This window comes from Ursus americanus, chromosome X, assembly GCF_024610735.1.
Source record: "Ursus americanus isolate L20-20 chromosome X, mUrsAme1.1.p, whole genome shotgun sequence".
Lineage (NCBI taxonomy): Eukaryota > Metazoa > Chordata > Mammalia > Carnivora > Ursidae > Ursus > Ursus americanus.
In genome coordinates this window covers 121,264,133-121,285,227 of record NC_142164.1, presented here as the reverse complement: position 1 = coordinate 121,285,227, position 21,095 = coordinate 121,264,133, and the positions used below count along the sequence as shown (strand labels likewise).

Genomic DNA, 21,095 nt, shown 5'->3' with positions numbered 1-21,095 from the left:
TTCTGGGGGACGGCCTTCCTGGGGCTGTGTTGCTTGAGGGGGGTGGGCTTTGTTTGGATTCAGCAACTTTTTGGATAAATGTCATCCTTCCCTGTGGCAGAGGGAAATCGTGTGACTTGTTTATGCCCAAAGCTGCAGCTGGAGCTCGCGGGCTGTCTCCCAGATGCTGGGGTGGGGTGGGGGTGGGGGTTGTTTGGTTTGTTGGAGGGTGGGGCAGGAGGCTATGAGATACAGGACCAAAACAGCCCCTCTGGTCATTTTAACGTTCTCATTGCAAGCATGGTAGGCTGGGTGGGAAGGAAGCTTGGGAAGTGGTGTTGGTTAGGAATGGCGGGACGGTGGTCAGATGTCCTTGTAGAAGTGCGTCCTGTTTGTCCTGTTCAAGGTGTGTTCAGGGACGAGGCGTCGGTTGTCTCGGGGCCGATGGGATGTGGAGGGTCCCCTGGATATCTCACCCAGCATGAAATGCATTCAGGAGCTCCTGTGTGCAGGGAGAGGCCAGTCCCCACATTGACCCACCCAGGAGCCAGAGGGCAGAGCTCCGGGTTTCACGTAGAGACGTCCAGCTGCAAACCCAGCCCCTCCTCCAGGAAAGCGTGTCCCAGAGTTGACTCTCGTCACCCTGCAGGGACAACGGGAGGTCGAGCATGCCCGCTCAGGACAACAGACCCGCACAGTGCTGTCCATTTGATGCTTTAGGGACAAGAGAGGCAAAGTCCTTCAGCAGCCACACGGTTCCTCGGGCGTCCATGGGAACGTCCCCTGGGTGTTTAGCAGGTGTCCTTGGCGAGGCCCCGGCCCCAGCCCACAGGCACCAAATTCTTTCTGCGACGGCAATGCGTCCTGCACCCCACGCACACATCAGCTTCCCAGCTGATTCTCACGCAGCCCGATGATGGTGCCGTGCTGGCCGCCGCCTTATAGATGGGTAAACTGAGGCATGGGGTGGTGTTCCATCAGGTGCTTGAGGTCACAGTGAGGAAGCAGAAGCAGAAATGAAACTTGCCAAGGCCAGCGTGTGGTTTGGGTCTGTTGAGAAAAAAGGAAATATCTATATCTATCTATCCTTATGCCCCCAGATATATATTATCTTGTGTATATATATTATTGTAATGTATTATTACTTATTTAATCATGGGCTGCATTCGGCTGTGCGGGGCATAGTGCTTTGGTGATGCGCGGAGGATGGGATATGTGCCCAACGCAACAGGCCAGGCCACGCTGGGCCACGGGACTCCAGTCCACACTGGCAGCACCCCAGAACCAATCAAGAGTCTCCCTTGATTCTGCCTCTTTCCTCGTGGCCCCCAAACCACGTTGGATCTAGCCAATCTGTGGGTGTGAAGGCCAAGCCCCAGGTGGGTCATTTAAGCCTGTTTTGTCACCATGCCCATCGGTGGGGCTGAACCTGCCCAGCTATGTAGGGCAGTGGTTCTCAATCCTTGGTATGCAGAGTCACCTGGGAGGGAGCTGGATTAAAGGTGCCACGCCAGACCCCGCCCCTCGAGATGCTTGTGTGGTATGTGGGTGGGGCTTGGGACCTGTAGGTTCAGAAGCACCCAGAGCCATGCCCTGCAGAGTCAGGGCTCCCTCAGAGGGATGATGAGTAAGCATCGGGCCATCTGGTTTATCCTTGGGTGGAGACTCATGCATCGTGGCACTAGGGGGTGGCTGCTCTGGGGTTCCCCATTCAGTGATGCATCATCACCCAGCATGGCCAGGCCAGAAGGGACATTGTCTAGGTAGACAGGCTGCAGTCCGCCATTCTCAACTAGGGGCCACTTTGCCCCCAGGGGACTGGAGTCATGTTTGGCTGTCAGAACTGTGAGTAGGTGGGTGGGTGTCCTCAAATGGGTAGGGGCAATGTCTGCCGCACATGTCAGAGAGGGATCCAGCCCGAAATGTTGCTGGCGCTCAGCTTGAGAAAACTTATGTTAGCACGGGAGACTCCATCTGCCTGTGTGTCTGACCTATGTATCTAAATATTATCCATCTACTATCTGTCCACCTATACATACGTACATCTATCTGTCTGTCCATCTATCCATCATCTATCTATCCATCTATCCATCCATCCATCATTTATGTATTCATCCATCTATTCTTCCATCCATCCATCCATCCACCCATCTATCCATCCATCTATTCATCTAACCAGCCATCCATCCAGCCAGCCAGCGAGTCATCATTCATCTATCTACTCACCCATCCATCCACCCACCCAACCAGCTATCCACCCATCTAACCATCCTTCCATCTATCCATCCATCCATTCATCCATCCATCCATCCATCCATTCATCCATTCATCTATCAATCCATCCATCATTTATCTATTTACCCATCCATCCATCCACCCACCCATCCATCCATCCTTCCGTCATCCATCCATCTATCTATCCATCCATTCATCATTTATCTACCTAACTACCTACCTACCTATCCACCCATCCACCCATCCATCTATCCATCCATCCATCCATCCATTCATCTATCAATCCATCCATCATTTATCTATTTACCCATCCATCCATCCACCCATCCATCCATCCATCCATCCATCCATCTATCCATCCATTCATCATTTATCTATCTACCTACCTACCTACCTATCCACCCATCCACCTACCCATCTATCCATCCATCCATTCATCCACCCATCCATCCATCCATCTATCTATCCATCCATCATATATCTATCTATCCATCCATTCCTGCATTCATCCATCCATCCATTCATCTATCCATCCATCATGTATCTATCCATCCATCTATCTATCTATCTATCTATCTATCTATCTATCTATCTATCATCATTGTCATTATCATCGTCAATCCATAGACTCAAATTTATTTTAAGTAATTGCCCCACAGTACTATGGGGCTGGCAAGTCCAAAACCTTGAGGGCAAGCTAGAAACTCAGCTACGATGCAAGCCTGCTGTGTTGAGTCTGACTCCCTTCTTCTCCTGGAAACGTCACTTATTACATTTAAGGCCTTCAGCAGATCAGGGGAGGCCCACCCACATTACCGAGGGTGATGTGCTTTCCCGGCACGTGACTGCAGATGGCAATCCCATTGACTGGTACAGTGACAGCACACTAGCATTTGACCAAACACCTGGGCACTGAAGCCTGGCCACATTGACACAAAATATGAACCGTCTGGGATGTGTTTATGTTTCCACTTCCACTGCTTGAGATGCCAATTCTGCAGGTTTTCCGGAGGGTTCCACGGTCTTTGTGCCTGTTCTCAGCACCTGGGCTCCCACGGCTGCATAGTCAGAAATACTCCTGTGTGTGTTTCTGCTGGAGGTCTGGAGTGGAGCCAGGGCTGTTAAATCCTTCATCATCCCCAGTTTCCCTATGACCTTGAGCTACGCCCTTGAAGGGGGTGTCTCTGTGGGGAGCACGGCTGCTGCAGAAATTGTCATATTCTTGAGAATGGAAGGGGCAAAGAGTGCAAAGCTGTGCACTTCTGCTGTGAGCATTCAGACAGCTTTCCCAGGCAGCCCTGGAACAGACCATTCTCAAGAGTTTTCAGAACTTTTCTGCCAATATTTTGTTTTTATTCTTGTGGATTGCAAAAAAAAATATATGATCTGGACAAAGTGCTAATACTCAGGGGAGGTTGTTGGGAAACTTTTCTGGGCGGTGGGCGTCAGGATGGCTGGGGGACAGGGTCAAGATGCACAGTCCTGGGCTCCACCGCCCATTCCTGGAGCCCCACTCTGGGTGCTTTCTGAACTTTGCAGGTGGTCCTCCCATGTCGACAATTCGGGGAGCCCCTGCCTCTTTTCTAGGGCATGTGGGGAGCATCTAGTGTCCCCGCCCCAGATGACGTCCATCAGCCTCTCTAGTTGTTAAGACTCTGGGTGAATATGAGGCCAGATTCACCGTATTCAGGGGTCTCTGGGGAAGCAGCAATGTCCCGTATGCATGCAAGCCATACCCGAAAGGCAGTGGGTTTCCTTTTGCACGAGAACAGAGCTGTCTCTACTCAAGACCCATGACCGTCCCTTGGAGTTTCCTAGAGTTACTGACAGAGCTGCCCTGAAGGTGGTCCAAGGGGCATCGACTTGGCATATTTGCACGCTGCATGGATGGAGGTCCCCACGGCGGGTGCAAAGCTGTCTTCCCTCCTGCTCATGGGAGGAAGCAGGCTGGGGTTCTTCTTTGGCTCTTATTTTGAAGGGGGTGAGGACCTCTTGGATCCTGAGGGGTTCGGTGAACTGGATAGAGCAGAGAGGAAGGATGTCTTTCCTGTTCACACGGTGAACATGTAGAGTGGGGTCCCCAGGACAGCAGCACCAACACCCCGTGGGAGCAGCTGAGAAAGGCAGTCTTGGCCTCACCCAGACCTGCCAACCCACAATCTGCTAATAAGCTGATTATGGGCTGATCCACAAGCCCTCGAGGGTCTGAGAGGCACGGAGGCAGAAGTCCTGAGGCTGAGGAACAGTGCTGGTGTGGACCCAGCACTCCCTGCGTGGCTTGTCCTCGTGCAGCTCTGCCAAAAATCTCCTTCCCTTTCCTCCGAGTCCTGGGGCCGGGTGAGGGCCTCCCTTCTCTCCCACCAGAGTGTCTGGTGGTGATTCCTTGGTGGTTCAGCTTCTCCTACTGGTGTAAATCTGTTGTGGGCTGAATGTGTCCCTTCAAAATTCACAGGATGAAGCCCTAACCCCAAGATCTCAGAATGGGGCTGGGTTTGAAGATGGGGGTCTTTCGAGACGGGATTACGGTGAAAATGAGGTCACGAGCGTGGGCCCTGATCCCATAGGACTGGAGTCCTTAGAAGAAGAGGGGATGAGGACAGGCACGGAGGGACGAACATGTGAGGACACAGGGAGGACACAGGGTCTACACGCCAAGGAAAGAGGCCTCAGGAGGAACCAGCCTCAGCCCCGCCTGGATCTCAGACTCCCAGCCTCCAGGACCAGGAGGGAATACAAAGCCCTTCCCCTGCAAAGTGAAGTCCACAGCCCACAGCCTCAGTCTCCCCCAGGAGCTGGAGAGAAACACAGCCTCTCGGGCACACCCAGAGCTATCTTGGCACAGGCTGTGTTTCACCCACATCCCCGGGGGTCCAAATGCACATGTCACTCTGGGAAGGTTTAGGACACAGACTCCAACCCTGCTTTGTTGAACGATCTGCATTTCATGACAGGTGTCTTGGCTTTTATGATGAATGACCATCCCTTAGTCCTTTGTGACCAAGTACTTCCCCTCCCAGGACTGTGCACGTCATCAGGGGGGAGGGCTTTCATCGAAAGGGGACCTGAGGACGCTAGGAACCGGGACAACTGGTTGACCTTGCAGGGTGAGGCTCACTGGCAGTCTGCTGCTGGGCAAGCAGGATGGGGTGGGGCTCCAGGAGCAGCCAGTGCCCAGGGGCCACCTGCTGGGCTCCACGGAGGGTCTGCACTGCTGCCCCTGGGAAGAGTGTCCCTCGTGGTGTCCCCATACATGCATGCTGAGGTGTGCAAGATGAGAACCCAGCCCTCTTGCATAACCCTTGCTGCTGCTGGAAACAGAAACCTCACGAGCACCCCGAGACTCTTACCGATTTATGCACGGCTGTTCCAGCGGAAGAATGCGGAGCCCAGCTGCCATGCACCCACACCCACCTGGGCACGCCACCCCGGGGCTCCTTGTCACTGTCTGTGCAAAGCTTAACGGCTCACCTTGGTGCACTGTTAATTTTCTCTATCCTGGGTAAGAGCCCTGAAAATATGCGTTCTGTACATTTATATATGTGTGTATATATATATATATATATATATATATATATATACATTTTTTTTTTAAGAACAATGGAGCACAGGGCAATGTTGGTCGGAATAATAGCAACTCAGAGCTTGTCTGCATTCATGAGTGAGTGATGGGTCTCGTGATGGACGTGGTCACATAATAATCATGCTGTGGTTCGGTTTTCGGGTTTGTTTTGTTTTGTTTTGTTTTCTCTTTCCTTTACTCCGAGGTTACCCGGGGCTGATTCTCTCCTTTAGATCAGAGTCAGTAATTCAGTAGTTTGCAGATTGCCCTGTGTCGCGTCGACTCGAGGGTCCCCACCGTAGCTGAGAAATTCAGGGCGTGAAAAGTGCAGTAGGAAGCCGATGGGAGTCTCGTGGGGGTCGAGGGGCTAGTGCTCTGGGTTTGGTTCCTAGAGATGACAGAACAAGACCGCAAATAGCTTCTTTTTTTTTTTTTTCTTGGGTGGAGGGAGGGGGGTCTTGTGTATAATGCTGACCGTCAGCCCCGCACCAGCACGAGCCACCGTAAGCCGACATCCCAGGGATCTCAGTGGGATTGCCAGTGTCACGACCCCAGGACGCAGGACGTTGCTTTCTCCCCGGGTCACGGATCCAAAACATGTGGGTTTGATTAAAAGTCCCCGAGCTCGCTAAGCAAAAGGAGAGACCAGATCAGAAACAGGTCTTGGGACACGAGCCGCGTCATGTGCTCCGAGTGGAAAATAATGCTGGTGACAGCACTGGCCTCGTGAGCACCCTCCCTCCCTGGGTGTCTCCAGGGACGGAGCCCCAGGAACAGCCTCGGCAGCCCGAGAGAGCTCCCCGCCCAGCAGGATGTGAAATGCAGGGGGACCCCTGCCACGGGTGGACCATTGCCTCTCCGGAGAGCACTGGGCGCCTGGCCCATTCCACCTGCCTTGCAGGACTGGACGGTCCCCACACAGGCACCTGATGCTGGCCAGAGTCTCCAGCTGATGCCAGAGGTCCCGGGGACCCTCCCCTCCTTGCACGCATGTGTCCTGCTCACACACCAGCTCATGCAGTGCAAACCCCACGTTTGCACATGTGGCTGCCTCGTGACCCGTCTGAGCAGCCAGGCTGCGCGGAGTCCTATGCGTCTGCCCTGGAGGAGGGTGGCCAGAGAGAGCCCCTGGGGCAGCACACGAGGCCCAGGCTGTTTCCGCACCAGGAACAGGCAGAGGCTGGAGTAACGCAGACCCTGGCCAGGCAGGCAGGCTTCCCGAGCGACGTGGAGCCTCATACAGTCAGAAGCGGCTCTCTGCGATTGGCTCTGGAAGGGGGCGCGTCCTCCGGGGCCTCCCGCGTGGACCGCAGGGCTGTTGCTGCGTGCTTCCTGGCCTCCGTGTCCCCCACCCTCACAGGTCTGTGCTTGGCCAGCTAAGCTTGCTGCAAGGGAAGCCACCCAGCGTCCAGGGATCACCTTGTTCCGCGACGCCCAGACTCCTTCCCGGAGCGCGGGGCTGCGAAGGAGGCTGCCTGAGGGTCCAGCGTGAATTCGGACTCTGCCCGTAACGCCCCCGGAAACGCGCTCCTGGTCTGTGCACGAAACCTGCTCCTGGTCTGTGCATGAAACACGCTCCTGGTCTGTGCACGGTAGCCATTCCGGCGTGGGCGGAAGGCCTGCCCCGTGCAAATGGGGAACTGCAGACTGGGCCATGCCACTCCGTAGACAAACCTCAGATGCGTGCTCCGTGGGAGATCCCAGACCCCTGTGATTTCCACACAGGCCACTCTGCAGATGCAGAAGCCCATTCGTGGTCACCAGCGTCTGGGGAGGGGGCTGGAGACGGGTTGCGAGTGGCTCTCCTTTGCAGACAGGGGAATGTTCTGGAAACAGAGGCAGGTGGGAGTTGCAATCCCCCCCCCCCCCCGGGGGAACTTGCTCTGGGCGCCCAAGTGTGTGCATTACGTGGGCGAATCGTCTGCATGGCGAATTCGATCTCCGTGAAGCTGTTTGGGAAAAAAAAAAAAAGTTAGCCAAAGAGGGGATTCAAATGGGCAGACTCGGAAGCATCCTTTGAGGACGTTTCGTAATTTTGGAAGCAGCAAGAGGGGCAAAGCCGCTTGGGAAGGAGAGTCTGAACGAGCAGGAGAGAAACTCGGGGCAGCCCTGGCCACCCTCAGCTGATTTAAAACATTTTGGGTTTTTTGTTTTTTTAGAGAAAATGCATATGGATAAGGGTCTCCAGGGGAGCATATCAGACGGAGAAATTTTGGTAAATGTGGGAGGGGGTACCAAGCACCAGCACCCTGGGATTGGAGAGCCTCTGAGCCGTCTGCCCAGACAAGGGGGACCCGGTCCCCAGAGCTGGAGAGCCCACACTCCCTGCCTCCCCCATGCACGTTGATGCACGGACAGTGTCTCTGAGATGAGCCAGCAAAAAAGCAGAACTAGGGTCTCAGCTCCTCCCCAGATGCCAGAAAGCCGCAGGCATTTCTGAGCTCAGGGAGGAGGGCCTGGAGGCTTCCGGGGGAAGGGCGATGGCAGAGAGCGAGGGGGTGGTGTGTGGCCAGCCGGCATGGCACACCCGTGGGTCTGAGCGCAGAAAGGAAAATAGCCCAGAATTCTGCACATGCATTTCCCGGGAGCATTCCCAAAGCTAGAAACGGGGGTCGGGGCCGGCTCCTGGGGCGTGTTTCCCCAAATTCCTGCAGGGCAAGGACTCGGTCAGAGATCAGGGAAGGCTTTGTTGTCAGGCGCAGTGTGCAAAGCCAAAGTAGCAGTTTGCAAAACGAAAGTAACACCAGGCTGGCTTGCTCGGCAGGGGGAGGCTGGGGCCCGGGGTTAAATAGGGGAAAAGAGCCATGGTTGGGCAGAAACACGTCCCCAACGGTGGCTTGGGGAGCAGAGGGACAAGCAGGGTGCAGCTCGCTATTCCTGCTGTCAGCTTGAGGCCGTGGCCGCCGCTTGGCACAGTAAGTTGCAAAGCTCTTTGTGCAAATCTCGTTGCCTTCTGTGTGGGCTCTGCCGACTGGTTTTGTGCCCACTCAGCCCGATTAAAAATATTAGTTTCTCTCGCTGGACGTGAGGGGACTTATCTCGTCTCTTGGTGCTGCTGTCTGATGATTGGGGTGTTTCGTTCTCTTGAGTAAACGGGCACCTTTGAAACAGCTCACACTCCTCCGGGAAGACCTCCAGGTGTGCTCACACAAGAGGAGCAATTGCACGCTGCCTCGTTTTTGGTCCCCTAGGCGGGGTGCTCATGCATCTGACCCCTGAAAAAGCTGGGAACCAGGGCTTGGGGGTTCACTGGCACACGCCCAGCTCCCAGCGGTGCTTGCAGGATGCGTGGATGCTTGGCGTTTTGGAAACATGCCCGTGTTCTGCTCGGGAGCTAGAAGGAGTTGAGATCCTAGGGGGATTCCTTCCTCCTTTGAGACAGCGATACGGTATAACTTCCTGTAAGATGCGTCTTGGGTGAGGGGCACTGGCTGCTGGGAAAGACGAGATACTTGTTTAACAAACACAGGGGGAGGTCGAGACACTCCGACCCTGCGCTGAGCTCTTGCGGTGGGCCGACCTTTGCGCCTGGCTTAGCACGGGCAGACGGGGCAGAGGGGAGCAGCCAGGAGCCAGGACCCCTGACGCCTCCTGTCCGTGCCACTGACGCCCTCTGTGCCCCCCACAGGTCAGCGTGACTTCGACTTGGCGGATGCTCTTGATGACCCCGGTGAGTGACCTTATTTCGTGGGCTCTTTGCTTCTGTACCGGCTTGGTGGTTGCTTGGGGGTCTGGGGTGCCTCCCTCCCGGCGGGTTCTCCATCCACATCCATGAATGGGGCTGCTCGCTTTCCCTGGAAACAGGGCGTGGGATTGGAGAGACCCCCACGCCCTCTCTGCAGCAGCCTTGAGCCCAGCTTGACGTTCGTGCTGCCAAAAACCTGAATATTCAGCTCCTGGACCTCACAGGAGGGTCTGGGTTCAGGTCTAGCTGGGAGGAAGGGGTGTGGTGGGCGGCACGCACACAGGGCCGGATGGAGGGTCTTCTTTGGAAAGAAAGACAAACGCATTTCTGCTCTGAGCAAGACCGTCAGCGGGTTCTGGATGCAGCAGCAATCAGCAGTCACTCAATGCAGACAGACAAGGGGCAGAAGCAATGAAGACGGGGTGGGAGACCCCTACCCTACAAAGGACAGACACCCTGATACAAAAGCACCTGTCCTGATTTTCCCCGTGCACGGAGGCTTTTGCGGATATGAACCACAGCAGAGCGGATAGGGGATGACGGTCCGTGCAGTTGGAGAAGCTAATGGTGGACGCACGTCGACGTGGAAACTCCGTTTCCCCCGTCAGGCTGCAGTGGGGGTCCTCAGGCTTCACGGTCCCCGCTTTGCACAGCTGCAAGGTCAGGGTAGCCCCAGGGCAGATGGTTGTGGCCCGCCGTCGAGGCCATGGGGCGGCATCCTCCGAAAGTCAGTCTGAGCGGTGGGCACGAGGGGATGGGATGCACGGGGAAGGGCCACAAGGCTGGGGGAGGGGGTGAGGCCGTAGCTCGTTGGAAACAGCACTGGCAGAGGACCCAGCCGTTCCCGTCCCAGGGAGATGCACAAGACAAGGACGCGCGAGGACCCAAACATCCACGTGTGCATGCACGTGGACAGAGGGCTCCTCACAGTAGCCACAAGATGCACGGACACGGTCCATGCACGGAAGGAATCTGACTCAGCCCTGGAAAGGGAGGAGCGCTGACACCTGTCACCCTGTGGATGGACCGTGAGGACACGTGATGCTAACTGCGGAAAGGGAGTCCAAGCATGTGGTCTCCTCTGCTTGGAGGACCCCGGGCTTTGTGCACCGAGGCCGTCCCATCCATGCTCCCTCAGCCTTGTCCATCCTCCCTCCGCTGAGCTCCTGTTGCTCCCGTCTGCCCTCCCAGACCCCACACCCAGGCTCTCCCAGACTGTGCTCAGCACCCTGAGCTCTGTCCCCTTGATGTCCACGCCCTCGAGCAATCGCTTGGGGGGCCGTGTGCGTCCCCGTTACACACCCCCCCCAGCATCTGTGGAAAGTCAGCGTTTGTTGAATGAATAAACACATACGTGAACTATACAGAAAGAAGCAGCATGGTGGGAGCAGGGAGTGTCTCTGTATGCTCGTCTTTTCCTCTCCTACCTCTTCCCACCGGACACACGGCCCCCTTCCTGGTACACTTGGCACCAGGCACGCGCCCACCTGCCCTGGATGCTCTCGGCTAGGTCAACCTTTGTGCAAAGTATCTCTTCCTCGCCTCTGGAAAGGCTTTGCTCTAACTTACGTGCTCATGAGCCCAGGGGACCACCTCACCGAATTTCCCCCAACCCACCCCAACCCTGCACAGCAGCCGGGGAAGACTGGTAGGTATGCATTCCAAGCATGTTTTCTTTCTTTTCTTTCCCCCCTAAATACACGACGGGATGCGTGTTCGAAATACGCTCTACGCAGTGCCTTGATATTTTCACGTTTTGTAAGGCTGTTCACGGTTCTTTCTGTGAGCCGGGGACAAGTCTTTGATGCTGATCGGATTTCTTGTCTCTCTTTGTGCGCAGAACCCACCAAGAAGCCAAGCTCAGGTGAGTGTGAACGCACGGTGTCCACGGGCATCCCAATGAGGACGGCCCGCCAGCAGGAGCGGCAGGGTAAATAATGCCAAATGGAAGAGTGCTCCGGGAGTCGATGTGGAGAGTGCTCCCCACAGGAAGAAAGGAATGTGTGGTAACCGGTATCGATGGGGATGGGTGATAACTGGATTCAGAAAGGGGGAGAAATACCCAATCGCCACCATGTATGCCTGAAACGAATGTCATCCTCTATGCCAATGATACCTCAGTAATACAGGCATAATTTTTATCACATGTGTATTATAATATAATATATAATTATATCGCACATATGTAGGTCACATGCAATACGCATTCTTAAATTGTATATAAAATAAATAACATATACACCATGTAATAAAATATAATATAGGATTATATATATTATGTAGCACAAATATAGCACACATACCATAAGTTATACACGGCACGCACATTATTAAATTATATATAAGGGGCGCCTGGGAGCCTCCGTCGGTTAAGCATCCGACTCTTGGTTTTGGCTCAGGTCATGATCTCAGGGTTGTGAGGTCGAGCCCAGCGTCTGGGTCCACACTCAGTGCAGAGTCGGCTTGAGATTCTTTCTCCCTTCCGCTCCCTCCCCCTCCGCTCCTCCCCTGCTCGCTCTCTCTCTGTCTAAAATAAATAAGCAAGTAAAATCTTTCCAAACATAAAAAAACTGTATATAAATAAATAATATGTTTATATACCATATAATGAAATATATAATTATATACATTATGTAGTATATAATATAGCCATATGATATACATGTAAAATAAATAATATATAATAAAATATAATCTGTAATTTTATATAATTTAGCATATATATTATATAGCATATATACTATATAAATAAATAATATATTTATATTATATGGTATATAATTATATAGTATATGGTACATGTATAACACACATAATATATATTACATGTAGTATATACATTATTAAATTATGTATAAAATAAATAATATATTTCATATATTTTATAACAATAAAATTTATACTTGTATATAATAACATATATGATAGTATGATACATATTATATATAAATAAATAGTATAGTTAAAATGAAAGAAAGAGAGAGATAACCAACAGCCAAGAGAAGAATATGTTTAGTAAGAAAGCACTGACATCAATTTAAAAATACACCAGGAGAATTTTTCTGCCTTTTTTCTTTTTAGTTGCACGCTGGACATCTTAATTAAGCTGGCACCTGCCAGCAACCTGGGGTCATAGCACCCTCTTGCAGGAAAGCGAGCTTCTAGGAACAGGTTGTGTGTCTGTGTGTCTGTGTGTGTGTGTGTGTGTGCACGCCCACCTGTGGGTTTTTTTCTCTAAATTGTAGTTTTGAGATTTTACGTCTATGGACTCAGTCGTGCCCAGGGGGTCGATGGTCATCTGTACCACCGCGAGCAGCCCATGTGAATGAGATAGAAAATCTATAGTCCTTGTTTCCTAGGCTGCTTGAGACAGAAGGCTATTTCTCTCCACTGAAAATGCAATGTCACTTTCCCCGCAGATATCTACCCAAAGCCGAAACCCCCGTACCGCCCCCAGCCCGGGATGTCGGACGACAGTGGAAGTAAGAATTCTCCGCCTTTGGGTTCCTTTCCAACCTGGTTTCCTGAAGCCCACTTTGTCTTTATTGGGGGGAGGGGGCTGTCATCGGGCTGCTTTTGAAATAAGGAGCAGCTCCCTCTGCTGGAAACTGAGTCACGGTCCTAAGCAGGGGGAGCCAGAAGTTTGAACCGACATCACTCACTTTATTTCCCGTTGCTCTGAGCCCTGGAAGATACCACGTGCTCAGGGGGTATTGTACGTTCTTGGGATGGATTTTTAATTAGGCTGAGGACAAGTTCCTTGCCCGCTCGTTTGCAGAGTTCCAGATCACGTCCCGTTCAAAAAGCCCACCTGCATGCCCTGTGCGTTGCAAGTCATTTACCCTCTGGGTCTCCTTGGCTTCAAAAACCTGGCAGACGCGGTTCCCATAGATTTCTTTAAAAACATAAATAAATAAAATAAAAGGAAACATTGTCAATAAAGTCCTTAGCAATCCAACAGTGCCCAAAACCTTAAACCTGCACAGAATTTGAATGAATCGTGATCCTTGTTTTATGTCCCTTTGTTGTCTCTGTTCAAGGAGAGCCTTCTGTATTTTAGGTGATTTCATGTTGAATTCAAGAAATGGCACTTGGCGATAGGATACGTCTACCTGTGAGCTCCCTTCCTATCTCCCTGTCTCCCCATCGGGGTTCAACATGATTCTGAATTTTCTATACATTAGTTCCCTCACTTTGCGTCATTTGGATTTCCCGTGTATATTGTAATGTATACATTACATTGCAATAGACGTATTACATATAGATACAACATATTTCTATCTGTATATGTTGCAATATATACATTACATTGTAATATACATATTATATACAGATATAACATATCTCTATGTGCATATGTTGCAATATATACACTACATTGCAATATACATATTGCATACAGATACAATATATCTCTATCTGTATATGTTGCAATATATACATTACATTGCAACATACTTGTTACATATAGATACAATATAATATTTGTATTACATTGCAATATATATTGCATTCTCTTTTATACCTATTACATATAGATAGAATATATTTATATATATCCATTATATTGCAACATATATATTACATTCTCTTTATCCGTTCATCTACCAATGGACACTTGGGGTGCTTCTATCTGTTGATTGTTATGAATAATGCTTAGTGAACGTGGGGGTGCAGATATCTTTTCAAGAGAGTAATTTTGTTTCCTTTAGATAAACAGCCGGTAGTGGAATTACTGGATCACAGGGTATTTCTGCTTTTAATATGTTGAGGAACCTCCCTACTGTTTCGCACAGTGGCTGCACCAGCTTGCATTCCCACCAAGAGGGTTCCTTTTCTCCACATCCTCACCAACATCTGTTGTTTCTTGTGTTTTTCATGATAGCCAACAGGTGCAAGATGATATGTCACCATGACAATATATTCTTTAGTTTTTATTATGTTTGAGCTTTCTAGCTCGGAAGTAGACCTTCATGAAGCCCAGGATGATTTAGGGATGAGGACAGCCTGTTACTTCTACAGGGGTGGACACATTCTTGACCAGGGGTCTAGACAAGAAAGCCCAGACACAGAGCCCAGGGAGGGTGGAAGGCTGAGGCGTGACCAGGGGTAGGGTGGCAGCTCAGGGACCAAATTACGTCTCGGTACCTGAGAGAGGTCGGAGCCAGCAAACAGTGGGAAGGGAGCACGTCCCGTAAGCAGGGCCAGGGCGAGTGGCTGTTCTCGTGGATAATAGCTAATTCACTCTCAACCTCGTGCAATATTTAAAAATAAAGTCGAGGTGGATTACAAGCCTTAATGTGCAAAGGAACACTTTGCAAGTGTTGGAAAAATAGAGGGACATGTCTCATGAGCTCAGGGTAGAAAGAATCCTCTTCGTTGAGATACAAAACACCACCTAAGTGTCCATCAGTGGGGTGGTTGTGAGAGGCGGGCCACAGAGCCGTGGGTATGAACGCAGAGTCCACGTGCATCACAATGAGGACGGCTCACGGCACAGTTAATAACATCTCATTGTGTGTTGGAAGACTGCTCAGAGGGCAGATCTGAGAAGTTCTCCCTACAAGAAAAAAATAATATTTTGTAGCTGGTATCTATGATGATGGATATTAATTAGATTCTGAAATATGGAGAAATACCCAGTCATCAGGCTGTACACCTGAAACTCATATAATCTTATATGTCAATTATACCTCATGATTTATACCACATATGTATTATAATTATAGAGCACGTATGTAGGTCACATGCAATATACATTCTTAAATTATATATGAAATACTAACATATTTATACACCACATAATAAAAGACAATATAGAATTATATACAATAGACAAGATATATAATACGGCATATATAATATACATGTAAAGCAAATAACATTTAAACAGTAAGATATGATATGTAATTATTTATAATGTAGCATATGTAATATAGTATGTACCATATATACTATATATAAAATAAATGATATATTTATATTAAATGGTATATAATTATATATCATAGAGTACATATATTATACACATGTAATATATATGTATCATCTACATTATTAAATTATATATAAAATAGATAATATATTTATATAACATAAAATTTAACATGTTATATATAATATAGCATATGTAATACGTATCATGTATGATATTTGATATATTATTTGATATTATATCATATGATGTGATATTATTTGATATTATATGATATGTGATGTGATATTATTTGGTATCATATCATATGATATGATATATATACGTAAATAATATAGTTAAAATAAAAGAAAGGGAGAGAGACAGAACCAACAACCAGAAGAAGAAATGTTTAGTAAGAAAGTATTGACATCAATGTAAAAATACACCAGGAGAATTCTTTGCCTTTTTTTTTTTTAGTTGCACGCTGGACATCTTAATTAAGCTGGCACCTGCCAGCAACCTGGGGTCCTAGCACCCTCTTGCAGGAAAGCGAGCTTCTAGGAACAGGTTGTGTGTCTGTGTGTGTGTGTGTGTGTGTGTGTGTGTGTGCACGCCCACCTGTGGGTTTTTTTCTCTAAATTGTAGTTTTGAGATTTTACGTCTATGGACTCAGTCGTGTCCAGGGGGTCGATGGTCATCTGTACCACCGCGAGCAGCCCAGTGTGAATGAGATAGAAAATCTATAGTCCTTGTTTCCTAGGCTGCTTGAGACAGAAGGCTATTTCTCTCCGCTGAAAATGCAATGTCATTTCCCCGCAGATATCTACCCAAAGCCGAAACCCCCGTACCGCCCCCAGCCCGGGATGTCGGACGACAGTGGAAGTAAGAATTCTCCGCCTTTGGGTTCCTTTCCAACCTGGTTTCCTGAAGCCCACTTTGTCTTTATTGGGGGGAGGGGGCTGTCATCGGGCTGCTTTTGAAATAAGGAGCAGCTCCCTCTGCTGGAAACTGAGTCACGGTCCTAAGCAGGGGGAGCCAGAAGGTTGAACTGACATGGCTCACTTTATTTCCCGTTGCTCTGAGCGCTGGAAGATACCACGTGCTCAGGGGGTATTGTACGTTCTTGGGATGGATTTTTAATTAGGCTGAGGACAAGTTCCTTGCCCGCTCGTTTGCAGGGTTCCCAATCACGTCCCGTTCAAAAAGCCCACCTGCGTGCCCTGTGCATCGCAAGTCATGTACCCTCTGGGTCTCCTTGGCTTCAAAAACCTGGCAGACGCTGTTCCCATAGATTCTTTAAAACAAAACAAAACAAAAAAGAGAAGGAAAAGAAAACATTGTCAGTAACGTCCTTCTCAATCCAACAGCCTGAAAACCCTAAACCTGGTAGAGCCCCGTGAGGCTGGGCTAAGTCTGTGCTTGCTTCGTTTTGGGGGCTGGCCCGTGGCCGAAAGCCGCCGTGACTTTCCTAAAGTCCCCCTGCTATTTTCCGACAGGTATCTACCCCAGGCCGAGGCCACCCCCTCGCCCGCAGCCCGGTGGTTCAGACAGCGGGGGAGGTAAGCCCATTACGACGGGATTCAGAAGCGTGGGGGATGGATCCACCGTTCACAGTGACCCTCTCGAAATTCAGTCCTCGATGGTGAAATGACAGTGGTTTTCAAAAGCCCAGAGGCTGTTTTACGAGGCACGCACGCCAATGTCAGGGTTGGAGGACCCAGCCCTAAATCCCTCCATTGGGGTGCACACCCTCAGCTCCGTTTCCTGCAGTGCTCTCTCTACACAGCCCCCTGTGCCCTCCCCAAAATCCCTCACCTTGACATTCAGTGTCCTCCAAAATGTTAATGAGGGGTCCTGACTGACGCTGGTCACGGCTCAGAGATGTTTCCAGAGACGCTCCTTGAAGCAAAATTAATGAGAAATCATGAGCTCTCCAGAGCGTCGAGACTCAGCCTCTTGAAGATGCCGCCATGTCTTCGACGGCTGACCCTTACTGCATGGCAGGACAGGTTTCGGAAACTCCTTTTCCGGGCGTCCCTGCGGCTCTGGGCAGGCGTCTGTGACAGAGCAATTTTTGCTGAAAGAAATCAGGTCACTGACTGATTTTGCATTTTGCAGTTTTACGCAGATGGATTTTGCTGACGATGCTTAGGGCGTCTTAAGCCCCTGTACATGCATCTTTGGGGCCATGTTTTGGCTCTTGGGGAGGCAGCATGCAGGCTTCGGGCATCTGGGAGCAGAGAGCAAGGGGACGCCTTCTCTGGGGTTTTCTGTTGCGTGCACATCTCCCAACGGTGAGGTTGGCTGCCTGTGTCTGCATGGCATTGACGACTGGCCAGCTCCGACGTGAGGGCTGGGGTCTCTGCTAGGACCTAGCTCCCTGTGGGTGCAGGAGGCAGCTGGAGGTGGGCAGCCTGTGGCTTGTGGCCAGGGCAGTAGACAATACACACAGCTTTCCTATCTGGGACGCGATCAGTGCCCACGGGTGATACTACTGTTTCCCGACACCCCCTTAGCATCCCGGCATCCCAATGCAACTCACATCCTGCACCCAGGCTCTGCAGACAGGTGGGCCCCCCGCCTCTCAAGGCCCCCAGGTTTATTCTGATTGCAAACACAAAGGTCCCCCCAAGACCCCAGGGGGCAGCTCAGAACCCCTCAGCAGGCTTCATATATCAGCATCCCCAGAAAACGGTCGGGACATTTGGTGCCTAGGAGAATGTTAACAAAGGCAATCACTGAACCCCAAAGTGAGCGGTGGGGACCCAAGTGCACAGTAAATTTCATTCTATTTTGAGCAAAACAGAAAAGGAAAAGAAAAACCCACAAAACCCAGCTCTGGGAGTAAGCAAGTTTATTCAGAAGAGGGCAGGGAAATTTTGGAAGGCATGCATCACCATATTCTAGGTTCCCACACGGGAACGTGCTTGGTGTATCCGTTTGCTAACACCACCGAGCAGTTAACTCGCTTTGGATGCTCTTGCCCGAAAATAGCACCGGATCCCACAGGGTACGGGCTCCGTCCGAGGACACCGTCCCCAGTTGAGACAAGAGTTGCAAAGGCAGGTGGTCCCCTGAGCTTCTGAACATCTGGCTATAGAGATCGGAGGTTCCCAGGACCCTCTCCCTGGGCTCCGTTAATTTTCTAGAGGGGCGGACAGATGCGGGGAAATACGGGGGCCAGTTTTTCGTACAGGATGTGATAAAGGATACGCACGAGCTATTGGGGGAACAGGTACGTGGGGTGAGGTCTGGAGGGGTCCCAAGTGCAGAAGCACGTGTTCCCGGGGAGCGGCGTTGTGTCCCCCTCCGGCATATGGATGTGTTCACCAACCTCGAACCTCACTGGACCCCGTCCTTTTGGGTTTCAGGCAGGCTTCAATTACATAAACATGACTGATTAAATCATGGGTCATCCCGGGGATTAACTCAACCTGTGGAGCCTTCCCCGTCCCCTGAAGTCAGGGGACGGGATTGCAATTTATGACCAGGTCATCACAATCACGGGGGGCTTGGTTTCCCTGGCAACCAGCATCCGTCTTTTGGGGCTTCCTTTAAGTCAGCTCAGGTGTGTTTCTCAACCTTATGACTTGGGAAATTCCAAGAGTTTCAGTAGTTTGAGCTTGAGGAATCCCAAAGTGTTTATGGGAGTGTATACTGAGTGCCAAGGCTGGTTCTGGGCAGGGGGGTGCAGCAGTGACCACGCATACGGTGTCCCCCCCGCACTATGGAACTAAAGGATGGGTCAGTGTGGGGCCTTTGGGGTCCCACCCAGGGTGGAGGTGGTCTTAGCACAGGGGCTGAGGCAGGAAGGGAAGGGAAGCTTGCATTCAGTGCAGAGGACACGTGCAAAGGTCCTGGGGCCTGGGGGTCTGAGAGAGGGTGGATCACTGTCTTCCTGTGCATTCTGCAGTTTCCATCAGCTCTCAGATCATAAGGGGCCCGTCCCAGCATGTGCCTTCCCTGGGCTGCCGGGTCCCCCGTACGCTCTCCCCGCAGGAAGGATGGTGTCCCACCTGCACAGCAATGGGAACACCTGTGGTTTGGTCCCGGTGTCCTGGCATCCTGGAAGGGGTCTGTCGTGCCCTCCATAAGCTACCCACGGGCTGGGGCTTATGGAGCGCCGTCTGCATAGGGTCTGAAGGAGGGTCTCTGCTCCACCCCTCAGGTTACTTCGGCAACACCGACCGGGATGACGGCCGCTACCCCGCCCAGACCCAAGCCGCCCGCAGGTAAGCCCGTGGCTTCTCTCACTCTGCTGGCGAGGTGTCGGGGAGGCCTGGGTGCAGAGTCGGCCCCGAGCGTAAGATACGGTGCACGGGCCGTCCGCGTCCCATGCCGCAATGCAGGCCGTGCTCTGTGCACCTGTCCCCCCTGGGGGTTTGAGTCGTGGGCGACACTGGCCACGGGGCAGATTGCACGTACAAGGGGTGGTTGTGCCTGTGCACACGTGTGTGCATGTGTGTGTCTGTGTGCACCTGTGTGTGCAGTTCCTTTATAGCTCTGCTCACACCTGTACACGTGCCTTTCTCACGACACTTCTGTACGTGTTGGTATCCCGCAAGGCTTCATGTGTGTATGGCTTTACGGACATGCAGCCCTGCACGCATCTGTACGTTCACGTGTGGATCCCTTTACAGACCTTTACATGTGCACCTGTGTGTACGCGTGTCTCTGGACAACTTCACGTATGCGTATATCCCTTATAGAGAGATGTATATATTTATATATCTTTATATTATGTATGGATCCCTTTACAGACATTTACACATGCGCCTGTACGGACGCAGGTCTCTGTCTAGCTTCACTTATGCCTATGTCCCTTATACACATTTATATAAACATCTTTATATGCATACGTCTCCATAGATCTTTACTTAGGTATTTATACCTTTTATATGGATGTACATATTTATATGTGTTTATACTTATGCACAGATCCCTTTACAGACATTTACATACGCACCTGTCTCTGTACACAGGTCTCTGGACATCGTTACTTATGCATATGTCCCTTATACACATTTATATAATCATCTTTATATGCATACGTCTCCATAGATCTTTACTTAGGTATTCATCCCTTTTATATGGATATACATATTTATATATCTTTATATTTATGTATGGATCCCTTTATACTCATTTACATATGCACCTGTATATACATAAGTCTCCATATTTATTTATGTATATATCCCTTTATATACGTCTGTACTTATTTACATGTCTCTGTTTACATATAACCTTTTATAAGTATGAATCTCTGTATCTCTTCGTTCGTCTGTGTGTGTATATATGTGTGTATATATATATTTCTCGACATAGGAATTACATACCATTATGTACACATATATGTTTATATATAGTGTATATAAATATTTATATGTGTATTTCGATGGACCTTTATATTTCTATATTTTTATATGCATACACACCTCTGAATATGTATATATGTCTCCATTTGCATGTTTATACATATACGTTCATGATACTGCACATCCATATACCTTTATATATGTAGAGATGTATCTTTATATATGCATATATACATTTATATATGCACATTGAGACAGCGTTATATGTGTGCATACATTTTGAGTATACATATCATTATATATGCATCTCTACATATTTATATGTGTAGATATATCTTTATGTATATACTTATATATATATCTATGCTTTTATATGCACATGTGTCTTTATATATGTACTTT

At 50.0% G+C, this 21,095-nt stretch overlaps 1 protein-coding gene across 5 annotated transcripts in view; it reads left to right on the top strand.

The window, feature by feature from the left end:
• The window catches only part of XG (Xg glycoprotein (Xg blood group)), a 31,904-nt gene that overhangs the window by 552 nt on the left and 10,257 nt on the right, over positions 1–21,095 (top strand). For 3 of the 5 annotated variants that reach the window (XR_015723320.1, XR_015723319.1, XM_045813611.2), the window contains exons 2-7: positions 9,402–9,443; positions 11,299–11,322; positions 12,878–12,940; positions 16,195–16,257; positions 16,872–16,934; positions 19,544–19,607. Coding sequence is in view for 3 of the 5 variants with exons in the window: in XM_045813611.2 (XP_045669567.2) it covers positions 9,426–9,443; positions 11,299–11,322; positions 12,878–12,940; positions 16,195–16,257; positions 16,872–16,934; positions 19,544–19,607 (295 nt within the window). In the remaining 2 variants the exon portion in view is untranslated. Of the gene's footprint in view, positions 1–8,562; positions 8,689–9,401; positions 9,444–11,298; positions 11,323–12,877; positions 12,941–16,194; positions 16,258–16,871; positions 16,935–19,543; positions 19,608–21,095 lie in introns of those variants that run through there. The other 2 variants (XM_087859713.1, XM_087859712.1) reach the window with 1 other exon arrangement.